The sequence below is a fragment of the Anser anser genome (assembly GCF_964211835.1).
Source record: "Anser anser genome assembly, chromosome: 3".
NCBI lineage: Eukaryota > Metazoa > Chordata > Aves > Anseriformes > Anatidae > Anser > Anser anser.
This window is the reverse complement of record NC_139722.1, coordinates 54,625,626-54,643,606: the sequence shown is the minus strand read 5'-3', so window position 1 is coordinate 54,643,606 and position 17,981 is coordinate 54,625,626. Positions and strand designations below refer to the sequence as shown.

The window sequence follows — 17,981 nt, the reverse complement described above, 5'->3', positions numbered from 1 at the left end:
GTGTTCATTTAACTTCATTACATTCCTTTTTTTTTTTCCTCCCCCTCCCCTTGTTTGTGTGACTGGTTGCAGATGAACTGTTCAGCTACACGATTTCCTTAATGCTCTTAACTTTGGATTATCCTGTTGGCTAACTTACTGTAAACTACGGTTGGTCACAAGCCATAACTCTGGTCCCTAGACTGACACTTTAACAACACACTCTGTTTTCTTTTATCTTTTGTCAAGAATTTTGAAGTGTACCTGTTTGAGACGAACTTGACTATTTACTTCTCACATTAACTGTCTTCTGAAGCCTTCAGAGTAATGGCTAACATTGTCTTAAGCCCTAGAGTTTTTCCCATTTTCTTCTCTCTGCCTTGCAGGGAGAGGTTTATGCTCAAAGCAGGCCATGTGCTGTTCTGTGTGGGACAGATTCAGGAAAAAGAAGTTCACAGGATGTGTGAACCCAAGGGTGGTTTCTGAATAAGGCTGAGTGCTCTTTTACTTCTGACTCAGTAGTGAGTTGCAACTCAAGTACTAATCCTTAAAATTGAAAGCTCGGCTGTTTAGAGGTAGTGTTAGCTGTATTACAAGAGGATTATCACAAAGACTGTCATTGCACTGAGCCTATCAAAATCCGCTGAAGCAAATCAGGTTATAGATAATTTTTCTTTAAGTAGAGCTCAGTTGAAAAGTTCACTACAAGCTGCTTTTTTTTGTACAGAGTTACTAAATATTTGTAGAGCCGTTGTAGTAAGGTTCTAGAGCATGTTTTCCTCTATCAGTTTTCTACAGTCATTGTCACTCTCTTGTGAGCTCAGGAAAAATGCAAGTTACCTGGCCAGGTTTAAAGAGATACTTTTCCTTTAATATGCCAGAAGGGCAGCCAAGCTCTAAGTAAGCTCTGGGAAGACAATATGCACTTGTTACCAGAGTATGCTGTAGTTTTGTTACTGGAATATCTGGGAGAAAATGTAGATGACCTCCTTTACAGTAGGAAAGGGACATTCCAAAAAGGATGGTATAAGCAATTAGCAGTTGCTAAAACGGAGACAGTGTCTGATTCTATTAAATGTATGAAGTAACGGTGATAATCTCAAGTTGTTAGTTTTTTTAAGAAGATAAAAAATGGGAAAATATTTTCCATCTGGAAGCTCAGGTTGAGAAAATGATGTCAGTCCTGCTATATGGAGGTTTCTAATCACTCCTCCATTTCATGAAGAAGCAGAATAATACCATAATGACAGTGAACACAAAAGAGTTCACTGAAGCAATGGATTTCCTACTTAAATATGAATAATCCAATTATGATATGTGATAAAAGTCTACAAGGCGTACTTTTTCGTGAAGCATCTCAGGATTATAGTTAAGTTCTGTAAAGTTGTTTGTAGCTGTTATCTTGCTATTTACCCAGTGAAATTCATTCCTGAATGAGTAGTCAATTATCTACCCAAGTCATTAGCCCTGCTGGGGAGAGAGGGATTGCATCTAATGATTTCCTCTGTTCCTTGCAACCTAAATTATTCCGCAATTCTACACGTTTACTTCTGTATCTAGAGTCGTCTCTAAAGAATATCTCAAAAGTAGTTTGCATTAATAATGAAGATTGCTGGAGCCAAATTCATAAATACAAAATCAAATAAATTGGCTAAAACTGAATTTTTGACACTCCTCAGTAAGCAGAACAGAAACAAACGCTTAAAAAAATAGAAACTCTTCCTGGACTAAAAAGCTGTTTTGAAAAGTCATCGTAGAATTCAGGGAAGCATGGGATCGTCACTTGCATGGCTGTATTTTCTCCCCTACCCTCCACGTTAGCCTTTTAGTGCAGGATCATGATCCATGTCAAAGTGAACATATGGGTGATATTTCATCTTGTAACTTCAGTTGAATGCTGGTAAGCTGACTCCTATCCATCCCCATAAAAGAGGTAGAAGGACACCACTTTTGCAAACAACTGGAACTTGCTTTGAAAACCAGTGTCTGGTGGTCTCTCTTGAGCTGAGAAATTCAGATGTGTGCAAGTTTGCCTTTGTTCCCCATAAAGGTATCTTGTGCAGGCTACATGGTGTGATGTGCAGTATCAGAAAAAAAATGTTTTTCAGAGAGGTTACTCGTTAAAGGCCTGGTTTAACTGAAATGTGATCACTGCTTATTAGCTTCTTAAAGCTCTGTGTATGTTACTGAATATAGAAGATAAAAACAAAAAAGCAACTGATTTTTTTTTCACTCCAAACTGGAAGAATCGGTAATTTCTCAGTGAGATTTATTGTCTTCTGTGAATTATATTTTACAGTGAATTGTTTCATCAGTGTTCAAAAATATATACCCATGGCTGAAAATGCAGTGCATTAGACCTGCTCTTCAAAACAGCATTAGTGGAAGAAATACTTAAATATTGTGATGATGTGTTGTGACAAGGGAGTCAAAGTTAAGGCTGTGAATTCATGGTTGCCCACCTGAATGCTTGTATGTCGTATTTTTAATTGGATTAATTAAAACTGGATTTTGAAAATAGAATTAATTTAAATTAATTAGATTTAACTGAAAAGCCTTCTGTTGTAAAGTAAATCACTGGTTCTTCATTTATTTTAGGTAACATTCAAGGAGCAACGATAGTGGATGCCCTTGATACGCTGTACATCATGGAAATGAAAGAGGAATTCAAGGAAGCTAAGGACTGGGTTGAAAAAAATTTAGATTTCAATGTGGTAAGTAGTGTTAATAATTAACACTTAATGGTCTGTTTAGTATCCAGGTATCAACTGAGGACTGGATTCTAATATTGCAAGCATGGTACAAGGCTACAACACTAAGATTATTGATGGATAAAACAAGGCAGCAAGCAGAAATGTAGCGAACTTACTGTGCTGCTTATGAGCAGTTTTTTGGTCTGATAGATTTAGGTAGATAGGAGGCAACCACCTGAACTGAAGCAAGGAGAAAGGAACAGAGCATTTGTCGTTATAAAATAAGCAACAAACTTTACAGCCTTTTTGGATGGAAGAATCAGGACTTCAGTGCAAGCATTCATTTTTTGTTTTATAAATGCTTCACAATTTTGCTTTCTAAAATCTTCCATAAGTCAGACTTGCATTTACAGAAGGCACACACCATATGTAATCATTTAAGTTCCTTTGTGTATTCTAGTGAAGTTGAATCCCGTGTGTTAGACTGAACTCAGCTCGGCACAGACTGATCTGGTTTAGTCATAGGAGGCATCACACCTGCATGTACAAATCATCCTATTAACTGGTAAATACACAGTTGAGAACAAAGTTCATTTATAAAGCTTTTATTCTAGAACTGTTCCAGCCCTGAACAGCTAGAACATCTGTAAAACTTAGGTTAAATTGAGAAGTCGTGGTTTTGGTCTTTTTTATTTTTTGTTTTTGTGGTCAAGCATAAGTAGTATAATTGCTGGGTACAGAGAGCTAATGGAGTAGCTCTGTTGACCAGAGAAGTCCCAATAATGTAGTAAAGCATTGTAGGCACAGTACACCAAACACTTTAAACCTCTTGTAGTTTAGGTGCATCGTGGTAGAAACACTTTCTGCAAACAAAGTACTCTTTCTAATATGTTATGCAAAAAGTCAGGATTAATTAGCTTCTCTTGCATACTTGAGAATTAATTATCATTTTAAGAAGGAGGAGTTAATGAGTGGATATTATATAGTTTATATAAGCAGCAATTTAAAGTGCATTTATGTTTATATTAATAATGTAAATACAGAATATTAAACCATGCTTCTGAGTAGTGTCAGATGTCTGAACAACATGCTAACTTTATCTTGAGCGTAAGAATTTTTTTATGAAGAAGTGTTTGTAATATGAAAGTCCTGTCTTGCTAGCTTAGCATTGGGAAGCTTAAAGAAGTAAGAACAAAATACCATAGAAAATAGCAAACTTCTTTAACGAAAGAACAGAGCTCTACTTGGAGGAATCTTATAAAGCATGTAAAGTGATTTACATTACTGAAGTTAAAATATTCATTGTTACATAAATCTTGCTGTACTTCTGCTTATACATGGTGTTGACTACAATTTCAGCTCCACCTGTTGATCTAAGCATTACTGAGGAAAAAATAAGTAAAAGCTGTAAAGTCCATCAAAGTATCTGAAATTTTGTTTTACGTTAGTTGCTTAGTGCAGTAATTCAACAGATTTACTAAAACTACTTTACAGATAATATATGATAATAACAATACCTGAAATAGCAGTCCTGAGTTCAACACCTCATGTGACTCTTTTCATAATACTTTATAGTCATATAGAGTTGAATTTTACTTTGGCATCAGTAATGACTAAATTGATTTTCCCAAACTAGAATGAGGGAATTAAAACAAATAACTACAACACCAACTTTAGTAATTTGCTATGATTATTAACTTTATATTGGTTAAATAAACAGTTTGTTTAATGAGTGAATTGTTTGAAGCTAATCAACTTGTTTAGTTTTCCACTTTAAAATTGAAGTTTAAATGCTGCTGTCTTATAGTTTAAAGCTGGAAATTATTTAACACAAAGTACAACGCAGTCTTTTGTGTTTAAACATTTAAAGCCGAAACATAGCCATGTATCAGGCATTATGGAACATTTTCTGAATTAATATTTTGTAAGTTGTTACCTTCTCATGTTTCAGAAACCCTTTTCCCATGAAAGTGATTTAGGTTTTAATAAGTGATACACAGCCATATCCTTAAATGCTCCTTCCTGCAAGTAGTATAAAGCATGTTTCTTGTTGATGTTTCGGGTCGTTTTCTGGGCAGTGACTGCTTAATCAGCTTTTGGGGAAGCACAGTTGGCCTTCATTTGTATAAATAGGATTATTTTTTGTATACATTTAATCTTAGAACTATGCCTTCTAAATCTGGAAGTTTCTTTAAGATGTTCTTTGCAAAAATAACAGTGCGATCTGTAACAGTCTTTTCTGTTTATATTCTACTGTAATGCAGCTGGATAAAGCAAGTTATCTTCTCTAAAAACTCATAATGTTTCACATAGAGTATTTGGCTAGCAGCTTGTTATTCTCATCATGTGATCATAAAAGTTTCCAAATTTTACTTTGTAAAGTAGCCACCAGTTTATCAACATAAAAGGATTTACTGAATAAAGATGCCATAGTGGGAAATGCAATCATTGCTTCACTTGTTAAATTTCAGTCCCGCCATTCAACAAATTAATTGTTTGGTTCTTCAGTTTGCTTTCTTCAGAAAAGTAAACAAGTTTTGATTTAGGAAGAAAATTCTAGATAAGTAAATGCCACCCTTCTTGATAAACTTGTGAGTGGACATGTTTGAAAGCTTCCTCTTTTGGAGTATAACTTGCTAAGGCTACTTTCATTATAACTGAACCTGGTAGCTCTTTGGTTTTGAAACTGAGATATCTACATTGCAATGTTCAGTATCCGTTCTCTTCTAACTGCTGAAATTTCAGGGAAATGAAGTGATTCTTCAGGAAGTAAGTTGCATTTTCTTGTTCTGCTGATATTTTAAGAAATTTACATGTACTTCAACCTCTGGAAAGAGTTGATGTTTAGCAGTGGCTGAGTCCATGGTCTTTGCATCATGGGTGTCTGCTCTGTTTTTCATTAAATAGCTTCATGTGCGTGGGGGTGTATCTTTGATCTTCAATTAATATAACTGAGGATTTGGTCTGACCTCAGCACACATTACAACTGAGGAAAAAGGAGGCTGTATTTTACAGGATCACTAGGGAACTTGGCTGTTTCCTAGCTATAACCACACACCACTGTGTGCTTCTCTATTTTTATTTTTTCCTTATTTGCTTTAGGGCATGTACACACACACAGCATTCATAGCTTTCTGAAAAAGTTTCTGTACCATCACCCAAATTCTGCTTCATGCCAGGGAGGGAAAGCTATCAGACTGCAGTGCAAGGGGGTGACCCAAAATGAGTTCATCCTCAGGAAGACAGATTGGAAGAGGGATCTCAATGAAACACGTGAAGGTGTTAGGAGTCAGCAAGTAGTGGTGGAGGAGCTGGGCCATTTGGCACAGCAGTGAAGGGCTAGGAGTTAAGTACGGGGAACTGATGGTGCTTCGCTTCTACACCTGACACCCCAACTTCTTTAGGATGAGAGGCTAGCTGATCTGTCCCGCTGCCCTGAGCAGAGCAGGAACTGCAGGCTGTGGCGAGGCAGAGGAAAGGGCAGGGGTGATGTAGGGAAGGCTTGGGGCTAGCTGGGGGCTTGCTTTTGTTCCTTCTCTCTTTTGGGGTAGAAAGATAGAAGAGAGCTGCAGCTAACTGGACGCAGAAGGTGGAATTAGTCTAGGAAGTTGAGGAAGGGAGAGGATATCAGTCTACACTCCTAAAATAAATGCTTAAAGGCCTCTTTTCTAACCCTGCTGAACTCCTTCCCCCGAAGAAAGACAGACTTGCCATTATCACATAGTGGGAATAGTCCTTGACCTATGTCCTAAAGTGTGCCTGGGCATTGGCTGGAACAGCAGGGGCCAAAACCAGAGCAGAAAGTGCTGCCAATTAAAGGATATGTGGGACAGTGCTTGGATTCACGCTGTGACCTGCTTAGCCTTCGGAGGTGGGTGTCGTCAGGCAGGACCAGAAGGGAGGCAAGCTACGGAGCAGAAAGCAATAAGCTTGTTGGGAAAACGGTTTCGTCTAGTAGAAGATTTCTCAAAACTGAATTTGATATTCTGACTAAAATAACTTTCCTGCTGCTTTTTTTTTTAGCGGATTTTGCTTTGTTTGCCTCGCCGCTCTCCATTTTGGCCTAAAATGGTCGATGGCAGGAAGTTATGACTGCATAGTCAGATGAAAGTGGTAGCAGCCTGTGTGGTAGTTCTAGCTGTGTGGATGTAATTTAATTGACTTTCATTAACATTTTGTGTGAGTGCTGAGTCATTGTGCATTACGTCTCATCACAGATATCTTTCCATGTTAGCTGCACAGGATGCATCTACTCAGAAAAGAGCGGATGCTGTGCTGTGCTGTGCTTTGGGGAAAGGATGAAAAGCTTTCCATTGTTCGCTGTTGCAGATAGGTACAAAATGAGTTGGGGACTGCAAAAAGAGAAGGGGATGCATAAGACAGCAAAGATAAGTTGGGGCTTGTGTCCTGCCAGCACTCTTAAGCCAAAGTGTTCATGGGGTTGGGGGAGGGGTGGGGAGGGTGAGCGGTTTAAGTGAGAAAACTGGAAAGTTCCCTGATACAACAATTTGCAACAAAATAGCTTTCCTATTTAAAAATTAAAAAAAAAAAAAATTAAAAAAGAGAGTCAATGGACTTTAAGTATAATGGGTCTGTGAGGAAGCTTAAGAAAGCCAGCAGTTGAAAATGGTTCAATTTGTGGGACTACTTGTTTACAAGTTTGCCAAATAATTTATTAGTACGCTCTAAATACCAGACTTCAAAGTGACTTTATTTTGTTTCGATTATGAATAAGACATTATTTTGATGGGCTAAAAGGAGATCTTAGCAAATTTATTATTACATGCAATTTTTTCTGCTGGGGATTAGTTAATGCCTTGAGTGACATTATTTTTGTTCCTGTTTAAGGTCTTACATTTTGCTAAATGGGGACATCAGTAAGCTTAAACAGCATGCTGTGCAGTAACCAAGCTTTGATACTTGCAACAAAGGTTGCTAAAATTGTTTCCCTTGTCAAGGGGAACTAAGTGTTTTAACAAACTGCCATTAAATTTAATTTGTGGACTGTGAATGAAACTTTTTTCTACAGTCACTAGTAGTTGAAACGTTATTTAATTACAGGAGATTAAAGTAAGCTGTTGTAATACTCTTCATGTCTCTTTCATACTTCCTGGACTACTTGAAAATGCTAAGGTTTGTTGTTGTTCCCAACCTTTGTGTTTAAAGACAAGAATATTATTATTGTTAATTACAAGTACAACTCATTTCACTTGAAATGTGGCTCTTTGTGCCCATTTGTTAGTCTAGAATTATGTACATTATTCAGTATTGTTCAGTGTAGGGTCCCTGGAGTTATCTCGCACAGCTGGATTCAGCCTGCAGGACACAGGCTGTTTGTGATGGAGCAGTGAGGTGTGTGTGTGCACGTGGAGCTGCATTCCCTGTACATAGGAGCGATAGATGGAAATGTGGGTGAGGTGACTGAGACTTTATTACACTCTTGATGAGACAGGAACGGGAGAACTGAAGGAAAAAAGGTTGGAAATGAATCTGCCCAATAACAAAGACTAAATTGTATGGTAGGATTGAAGCCTCATTTGGATCTTTGTGAAAACCAAGGGTAAAGTCTATCAAGTATAAATTCAGGTGACCTGCTTATTGTGAATACTTATTCATCCACATAACAAGCACGTGGTATTTTCTCCAATGGAATTACGAGTGACAGAGCAACTACCAGTGCTGCTGAGTGCTGGGTGGAAGTTCGTAGATAAATAAAATTATGTCTTGCTTCAAATGTTATGTTTATAAGTGACAGTGATTTCCCATGAGAAAACATAGACAGAAATTGTTTTGGTCTTGATTTACGAATCTGTGGAGAGAAAGATTCTGAGGAAAGAGCTGTGCTATAAGGGAATGGTCCAGAGGATGAAAATACTCGTTTTTAGGAAGCTGGACAAGTTCAACAGGAGAAGGGCTTCAGGAGAGCACAGCTGATAGTACCTTTTTTTATATGCACATTGCTTTCAACATTAAACTTAAACACAGCTGGCTGAAACTTCAGCAGTTTCGCAGTTGTAGACTTAACCTTCCAGTTTACATAAGTGACGGAAGAGAAGTAGTGAGGTACAGTGGAGATCAGATTGGCCTGTCACAGGTTTGCAAATAAAATGCAAAGGCAAAGTAACACAAACTAGCTAATGTAGCACTTAGCATTTTTGTCCGTTTGGTAATTTTTGTTGTTTTCTGAAGCTTCCTGGGTACAGTCAGTTTCCCTGTCTTTAAAATGAGTTAGTTTAATAGTCTAATAGGTTTATTAATTAAAACTGTTGGATTCTGCAGCTTCTTGTAGTGTTTCTGAATGTTGAACTACAGTTCTTCTCTTGCTTAAAAAACTTCAACATTTCTCCTTGTCAAGACAAAATATGGTACGCTTGGCTTTTTCATTCTTTGACTATGGAGACTTGTTACTTGCTTAGCTTGAGTTTGCGAGAGCAGTCTCCACCATATGTAAATATGTTTGCTTTCATTTTAGCCAGCAATGTAAAAGATGTTGCATCTTTGTCAAGAAAAAATGTTGTTTTTAGAAGCTAATGGAGAAAAACAGGTGAAATTCAATAAAGTTGTCATCTTTTTGCTCTTGTACCACTTATTGGATACATATGGTTATATATATTGCTTTTGGTTTTATATTTCTCTAAATACAGTGAGCAGTAGTCACAATTTCTCTGGATTTCAAATAGTACTTGGACTATCCCATTTAGTGAATGATAAATTATTGATCAAATGTAAGATGAAAGACCAAATTACTCAGATACTTCAATTAAAGTAAAAACCTTGGAAGTAAAACAAAAATACGTTGTTCCCAATATGCATATCGCTCTCAATTTACATATTTTCTGAATCCTTTATAAAAGGGGGCCCCCAAAATTAGCAGTTAGAGCAAGATGATACTGCATAGTAACAGTAAGAGATTAGCAGATGTACTCACAAAGGTGTTTCAGATATTGTTGTATACAGTGCACACTCATGCAATCTAAATTAGGGTTCTAATGGAAAGACTGTGAAATTACAAATTATATCCTTCCAGTTGGTAAGAGCTATCTTACACACCTGGGAACTAACAAAAGAAACATCATAGTCATTTTAAAACGACTACGTCAATTCTCCTTACAGAGGTTCCATTTGAAATAATAGAATTAATTCAACCATTTCTCAGACCTGCTATGCTATAATACAAGAAAGGTTTGAAAGAGAAGGCTAAACTTGAAATTAAAACAAAATAAATTCTGTCCACTTCAACTGGTGAATAAAAGTAAAATCTTTGGGAGATGATGATAAAGTTTTTTTCGTACATATATTGTGGTACTCTGTTAGGCGATTCATAAGGTATTTTTGTACAGCTGGTAGGAAAATACAAATAGCATTCCTTGCTTGAGATTTGACTTCTGATTAGAAGCATACAGACTTATTTGTGCAAACTGTATGTGGGTGATTAAAAATATGAAAAGAGGGTAATGGTTAGGAGGGAGCATTTGTAATGTGTAATGCAAAAATCAAACCAAAAGTAAGGGCAAAGTTGATGTAGCAGTAATCTACTGCTCTTCAGACAAGTTCCTTTTTTTCCGACTACTTCTTCACATGAGCTTTCCATATAGAGATGACTGTTTCTTTGACATGAAATTATAAAACTTCTTTAACTGTTCTGCAAATTGCTATAATCCCTATGATTTCTGAGAATACTACTAACCTGTTATGATGAGTTTGAGAATAACTACGCTATGAAGCATGCAGCTTTCAAATTTACCATTAATGAAATGCCTGTCCATTTCATTCACTGTCTGCTTCAGTGGCTTGTGTAAAAATTTTAGAAAGAAGTGAGGCTTTTGAACAAAGGGTCAGAGATGTGTGCAAGTGAAGTATTGGAAAGCTGATAACATCAAAACAATGGTTAGCTTCAAGAAATGTCCTGAAAGATCACCAGTTCAGAAAACATTCAAGATTACAGTGCAATTAATCTTTGTGATTCAATAGTAAAATCTTTATTCACAATGCTGTGTCAATGGAGGTTCATGTTGGATATTAGGTAGAGATTCTTCACCAAGAGGGTGGTCAGCCACTGGCACCAAGCCTGCCAGAGTTCAAGAAGCATTTGGACAATATCGTCAGACATATGGTCTGATTTTTGGGTAGTCAGGATATTCTGTGATTACTTCAAAGTGTTCTTTTTGTCTATATATGAATTCTAGAAATAGATGTCAGTGCATATATACTGAGCTTTTCTTAATTCCTTGAAAGATAGCAAGTGTTGTGATTTAAATGGCCATATTGAATCCAGAAAGGTAGAATGTAAGGTTCTGGAAACAAAACATTCAGCTCATATATCACTCGATTTACTTTGAACAATTCAAATCGAAAAGTAATTTCATTCAATCCATATAGGAAACACGAGTGTCTGAGATATCTGATGAACTAATTCCCTTGTCAATCCCTACCTCTTTACAACTTCAACTTTCCTACATCAAAGAAAAGTTATTTAGCCTGTGATGAGGCTCAGGATTGTAGTGGAAAGTATCTTAACTTCTGAAGAAGGTTCTCAAGTAAAGTCCAAATTATAGGAGTTCCTTAAAGGGGTATGTATTGGCTAGCTCAACTTCCAGGGAAGAAAAGCCATCCCTAATCATGCCTTTAAACATTCTTTCTTCAGATCAGCCTTTAAGTCAGATCAGTTCTCTACAAGCTGTTTTCTCCTCTGGATTTAGTTAATGTAGACTTCTTTATTCAGTGTTTTTACATAGATAGCCTGCTTAGTAGGTGAACAGCTATGCTGGCTAGACATTTAAGTCCTCTAGAAATCTGAACTAATTTTGTATCCATCTCCTCTGGTTAACCATGTACCTTGATAAAATAAAATAAATGCATAGAAACGGCACTAGTTAAAGCTGAACTGAATATTTGTTTCCAGTTATTTCATTCTACATCTTGCTGGATTCACTGACATAAGGACTAGAAGCTTGGAAACAGAAATGTCAGATTAATTTTGGAACCAGAAATTAAGTCTTATTTCATTTCCTTTGTAGTTTCTTTCAGAAAGAATGAGAGTAGACGAGTATTGGGAAAGGAGTAAATAAGGAGATAGAGTGGAGTTTTAGCACTCTTAAGATGAACTAGGAAAAAACATGCTCTGAGCAGTGCTCCACACTAGCAAAACCTTTTAATTTGACAGTCTTAACATGTGATGCCAGGTATGAGCTTTCTGTAGGCAGAAGTATGTGACTTTGATCCTTCAGTTTTCGCTTGTGTGTATTCAAAAACAAACAAACAAACAAAACCCTACATTGGCATACATGTATATAGTATATGAATTACAGATTAATCAGAGCAATTCTGTGAATTAAATTATATCGTCATTTTTTAGAGGGGGAGCTGCACAGTTGATTTTAAAGGAGAAAAGTTAAACACCTAAGGGTAAATGAACAAGCATTGTAGCAAATCAGTGAGCGTTTTTTGAAGTCTCTGCCTTTTACAACTGATGAAATACTGAACAACCCACTGCAATGTGTTGAGACACCCTTCCTTAATCAGAGTGCCCTGCAAACCTGAAAACCATGAAGTAACATTTCTAATAAGTAACCATATGCTATTCTCTTCTGCAAAGGTAGTTTACTAGAATTTCAAATCCATAGAAAACAGGGAGCAACTTCTTCCCTCCTCTGTGAATTGATGTCTGAACCTTTAAACTGGAGAAAAGTATGTTAACTAGCTGAATGAGAAAAAGCCTGCAAGCCCTTTGGAAGAAAATTCTGCAGCCCCACTATGTGTTGATTTATATTGAATATAGCTGTAGTGTATGTCAGGAAATAGAAAGCAGGAAAAACAACTCAATAGAAGCAAAAGCAACTCAGAACACATGAAAGTCAAACACCTTATTTATGTACACGAAAGTTTAGAAGATTGACTGCTCAGTGCCAGTTTTCTACAGAGATGCAAAAATATAAAAAGTAGTGCTACATTCAAAAGCTGAAATTAAGAAACATCACTAGACCAGCTTTTCAACTAAGTGCCTTTTCAGTGGACTGTGTTTTAGGGTAAAACCAGAATTGATCCTCCAGAACAGGGGAAGGTAGTGATTATAAGATGAGCTTCTTCATTTAGATTTGAATTTAAAAAGGCAGTGAAGCATGTGCTTTGAGTTAGGTAGTGGCTGTATCTGTACTGATAAGTACAACAAAGCCAGTCTACATCATTGGTAAAGACCAGGTCAGCTTGGGAAGATCTGTCATTGTAATAGTGAAAGATCATCTCCTTACTAGTGAATACATGCCGTGATTACAATTTTATCATTAACATTTAATTGACTCATGTTACCTACAAGTCCAACTTTAGAATAACCTGCATTTAGATTGATGTAGAAATGTTCATGATATGACATTCTGACCTAGAACTTCTCATAAGGTGTCTGAGTCAAGGTGGTGTGAGGTGAGGTAGTGTGGGGCATATGACCTGAGAGTGCATTTGAGCTCTGAATCACCTGCAGGGAAGTGCTCAGCTACATGGATTTATAGAGTGCTTCCTGTCCAAGTGAAAGAGGTGAATAGTTAAACAGTATGAGAATAATGAAGGGGATGTTTTGTTAAAATGAGAAAGAGAAACAGCACTGTAAAATGTTTCTAAGATCACTTAACATTGGCTTTCCCTACATATTATGTGTTTTGTCATCTACAGCTGTTGTATTTTAATGCATGCATGTGTTTTTAAAAAATAAAACGAATGTTTTCCTACAGTAGCTGGAATTACCAATCTATGTAAATATAATCAGAACCTATAATTTCAGTAGAGAGTATTCTTCTTACAGAAAAGTGTCAGAGAATAAAGCTGTGTTTTTTTATTTCAACAGAATGCAGAAATTTCAGTATTTGAAGTGAACATCCGTTTTGTTGGTGGACTACTTTCAGCTTACTATCTTTCAGGAGAAGAGGTAAGATGTTTTCACGTGGTTTATATGAAATACCATCATCTACATAAGTAGTTAATTTAGATTAACAACCCATTTTATTTATCAGAATTAAGTCTATATAGAGCTTTGAAAACGTGGCCTGTACAGCAGAGATGTCTAATGGCTCTTACTGCTTCTATTAGTGTTAATTTGTGTTAAAGTTTTTAAGCTATTACTTTGTGTAAGTGTTCAGTGAACTTTTTTCCTCAGTTGAAACCATACCCAGGATATTCTTACTGGGCTTCATGTTGGAGTGCATAGTTGCAGAGCCTCTATGCCACTGGGCTGTGGAAGCTGTAGATTTGGGACATTAGGTATCTGCTTCACAAATAATTTAGGAGTATATACCTTAACTTATATGAACCACACCTCTGACAAAGCTGTTGGCCTTTCTAAAGCTTCAGCTCACATGGAAAAGACACGTCAAGAAAGAAAGGACAACTGTATGTTTATGTATGTTTACATGTTAAAGCAGTAATATCTCATTAATCTCTATTGCCTTCTTAATGACTTTTAAAGGTACTATGACAGCACCTGTCATGGTTTCTGGAAAGGATAAAGAAATGATTTTGTGTAAGAACTTTATCAAATGCAATTATTTCTGTAATGTATTTAGAGAAGGCTATGCTAAGTCACAGGTACTGTGGCATTTAAAATTTTTAGTTTGGCACTTAAAAAGTCTTTAATCTTTCTAGTTTAGATTCTTGTTCCTGTCTGTGGATTATAGTCATGTTTTACTGTGGGATCAACACAAGTTAAAACTCTTTAACCATCAATTGAATTTATCTTTGGATTTCTTTAAATCTTTCTTTCATCTGTAAATTTTGAAACTATTAGATACAGCTCTATTTTGAACCTTTTTCTTTAAATTATCTTAAATTTTATGGTGTATGTGTTGTTTTTGGTTAAAACTTAATATGGTAAAGTTGTCCTAGCAGGTACTACTGCATTATGTAGTTAAGGCAAAGCAGTTATGAGGAGAAAGTGTTTTGCTGACAGTTTTACCTGTTAAGTAGACTTACTTGTTTGTTCCTCACAATCCTGTTCTGAGTGTAAATGGTATTGAAAAGATATTGATGTTTTAAAATATACAGTTTTTCATGTTTTAGCTCTTATAATTTTCTGGGAAAAAAAAATGTACTTAGACACATTTCGTATTCACTCAATATAAATGAAAAAATTGAGAGGTGTTTAGTAGCTGGCTTCTTCACCTTTACTAAATATTGTTTTACCTCTGTTTGTTGTTTCATCTCTGACTCTTGAAGGAAATCACTTGTCCTCCTCCAGTAACTCAGGAGCCAGAAATAAGCATACCTAAGGGTGTCTTTAGAATTGAAAGCTCTTCCCTGTGTGATTAAATAGTTGTATCTTTCCCTGTCGATCTCCCTCTCATAAAATATAGCGAGCTTTTCCAGTATAACCTATTCCTACATTTTAATTAACTGGTTGTGACAGAAACAGAAGATACTTCTTGGCAAACAAGAGTTGGTGGAGGACTGTGTGTGAACCATCAAATAAAGTAGCAATTGTCTGCCAAGGAATGCCTGAGCCATTTATCATCAGTGCTGTTGATTTCATTTGTATGTTGATGGTTTATATCATGTGTCTGTTAATGCACAGTCTCACTTCAATCAATGCATATTGTTTCTCCTAAATAGCACCTAGTCATTGCTTCTCAACCATTCCTTCACCTGTAGAGAGGCAGTTTTATCACCACCTCTTGGACTGGATTTACAGTAGTACTGATATTCAAATAAAACTCTATTGTGCAGATGAAATGAGAAAACATTTTTTAAAAATGAAGGTATTTCACATAATGCATTATTAAGTGGAATGTTTTGTGATGGAAAAGTGATGCTGGATGATGATGTCTATTCTAAAAATGATTGGACTCATTAACAAAAGTAGAATGGGCTCCTAAACACAAAGGTGACATGAATGATTAAGGAGAGTCCTGAATTCTTGCAGACTGGGAAAGACACTGCCCAAACTAGTCAGTGGTTTTCATTACTCTGATAGATATCTCCTGTCTGAGGCAGAATGATGTTCATAAACTAAGAGTTCTCGTAGTGTCTTAGAGAGTAACTTAGCATGCTTCCTCATGGATCTCTTAAAAATACCCTGCCTTTATCAGATGTGGGGAAACATCTTTGTTTGCTTCCTAAGTCTAAGATACTGAAGCAATAACCAGCTGCTGCATATGGGAAGAGCTGGATGCATCCATTCCTATGACAGAGCAGCTGTCCAGCAGTGTGATGTTTCCCATGTTGTGAGTGTATCCTCCACTGGTGCTGCTGGCAGGTATGGCAAGGACTGATGTTGCCAGAGCCTGGCTGCTCCCACATCATCCTTTTGTCTATTATATCAGCGGACATTTCTAAGGAAGTGGAACGACCTGTATACAGGTTGCTTGGAGGATGAAACACTCTCAGTTAGAAGTTCATTTTGTTCTTTGTCAGATTAACTATTTAAAACTCGCTTATCAATATCCTAATTAAAGAAGTCTGTGTTTCAGTAAAAGGAGTCACAAATAATTATTGTTTGTACTTCTGAATTACATTCCCACGGGTAATGATCCAAAGCTGAAACATATTGTATGTTTCATAATCATTTATAAGTCTAACTAATCATGATTAAAGAATATTCTATCATACTGAGTAGTTCCTAAAAACATCCTGCTCACATAATTGTTCACTTAGATAAAAGCACCAATGTGGATAATTTTAAAAATGAACAAATGGAATACTTTGCCTCTTGATAACTGTGGTGCTCACTTGCGAATAGAGCTGTAAGATGCATTATATTAAACTTTCTAGAATTTCTGCCATGCTAGAATTAATCTGACATGTCTAAAAGTGCTAGAACTGTCATACACTTTAAGTCACAGCTTTTGTATTTTGTGATTGTTAAGCTAGAAAGAATTGCAGTCAAATACCAAACCTCATTTGTAGAACAGCTACAAATACCAGAAAAATTGGGGTTGGCTTGGAAGGGGCCTTAAAGACCAGTTTCAACCCTCACCTGCCTTGGGCAGGGACACTTCCCACCAGACCAGGTTGCCCAAAGCCCCATCCAGCCTGGCCTTGAACACTCCCAGGGATGGGGCATCCACAGCTTCTCTGGGCAACCTGTGACAGTGCCTCACCACCCTCATAGTGAAGAATTTCTTCCTAATATCTAATCTAAATCTACACTGTTTCAGGTTAAAACCATTACCTCTTGTCCTATCACTACATGCCCTTGTAAAGTCTCTCCATCTTTCTTATAAGCCCCCTTTAAGTATAGAATTCTGTAATAAGGTCTTCCTGGAGCCTTATCCAGGGTAAACAACTTCAGCTCTCTCAGCCATTCTTCATGGGAGAGGTACTCCAGCCCTCTGATCATTTTTGTGGCTGTCCTCTGGACTTGCTCCAACAGGTCCATATCCTTCTTGTACTGGAGACCCCAGAGCTGAATGCAGTACTCCAGGTGAGGTTTCATGAGAGTGGAGTAGAGGGGGAGAAACACTTACCTTGACTTGTTGGCCACAATTGCAGCCCAGGATACAATTGGCTTTCTGGGCTGCAATTGCACATTGCTGGCTCATGTCCAGTTTTTCATCCACCAGTATCCCCAAGTAGCAATTCATTGCCTACCGTGTACTGATACTGGTGATTGCCCCAGCCCAGGTACAGGGCCTTGCACTAGGCCTTGTTGAACTTCATGAGGTTCACATGGGCCCACTCCTCAAGCCTGTCTAGACCCCTCTGGATGGCATCCCTTCCTATTAACGTGTCAACTGCACCACTCATATTTGGTGTCATCTGCAAACTTGCTGAGGGTGCACTCAATCCCACTGTCCATGTCCTTAACGAAGATATTAAATAGTATTGGTCCCAGTATGGACCTTTGTTGTATGGACACCACTTGTTATTGGTTTACATTTGGAAATGGAAATTCTGACATTGAGCCAGACATTGAGCCATTGACTGTAACTCCTTGTATGCAGCCACTCAGCTGATTCTGTATCCAATAGTCCATCTATCAAATCCATCTCTCTACAATTTAGAAACAAGAGTGCTGTGGGGGAACATACCAAAGGCTTTACAGAAGTCCGGGGAGATAACATCAGTTGCTCTTACCTTGTCCGCTGATGCAGTTGCTCCATTGTAGAAGGCCACTAAAGTCATTTTGCACAATTTGCCCTTGGTGAAGCTATGTTGGCTATGATCTGACTGGCTCTTCAGCTTGATTGGTAGCTGGTTCTTGTGGGTGCTGTTAAAATTACTTTTGTTATGTAAGAAGGAGACTATTCTACTTGAAGGTTGGTTCCACAGCCAGGGAATACACTGCATAGGCAGAAATAAAAGGAACTTTTAATGATAATTCCAGGTTGT

The 17,981-nt window shown here is 37.2% G+C and overlaps 1 protein-coding gene across 1 annotated transcript in view; it reads left to right on the top strand.

The window, feature by feature from the left end:
• The window catches only part of MAN1A1 (mannosidase alpha class 1A member 1), a 141,525-nt gene that overhangs the window by 44,927 nt on the left and 78,617 nt on the right, over positions 1-17,981 (top strand). The window contains exons 3-4 of the mRNA XM_083828757.1: positions 2,578-2,693; positions 13,507-13,587. Of these exons, the coding sequence (XP_083684883.1) occupies positions 2,578-2,693; positions 13,507-13,587 (197 nt within the window). The remainder of the gene's footprint in view (positions 1-2,577; positions 2,694-13,506; positions 13,588-17,981) is intronic.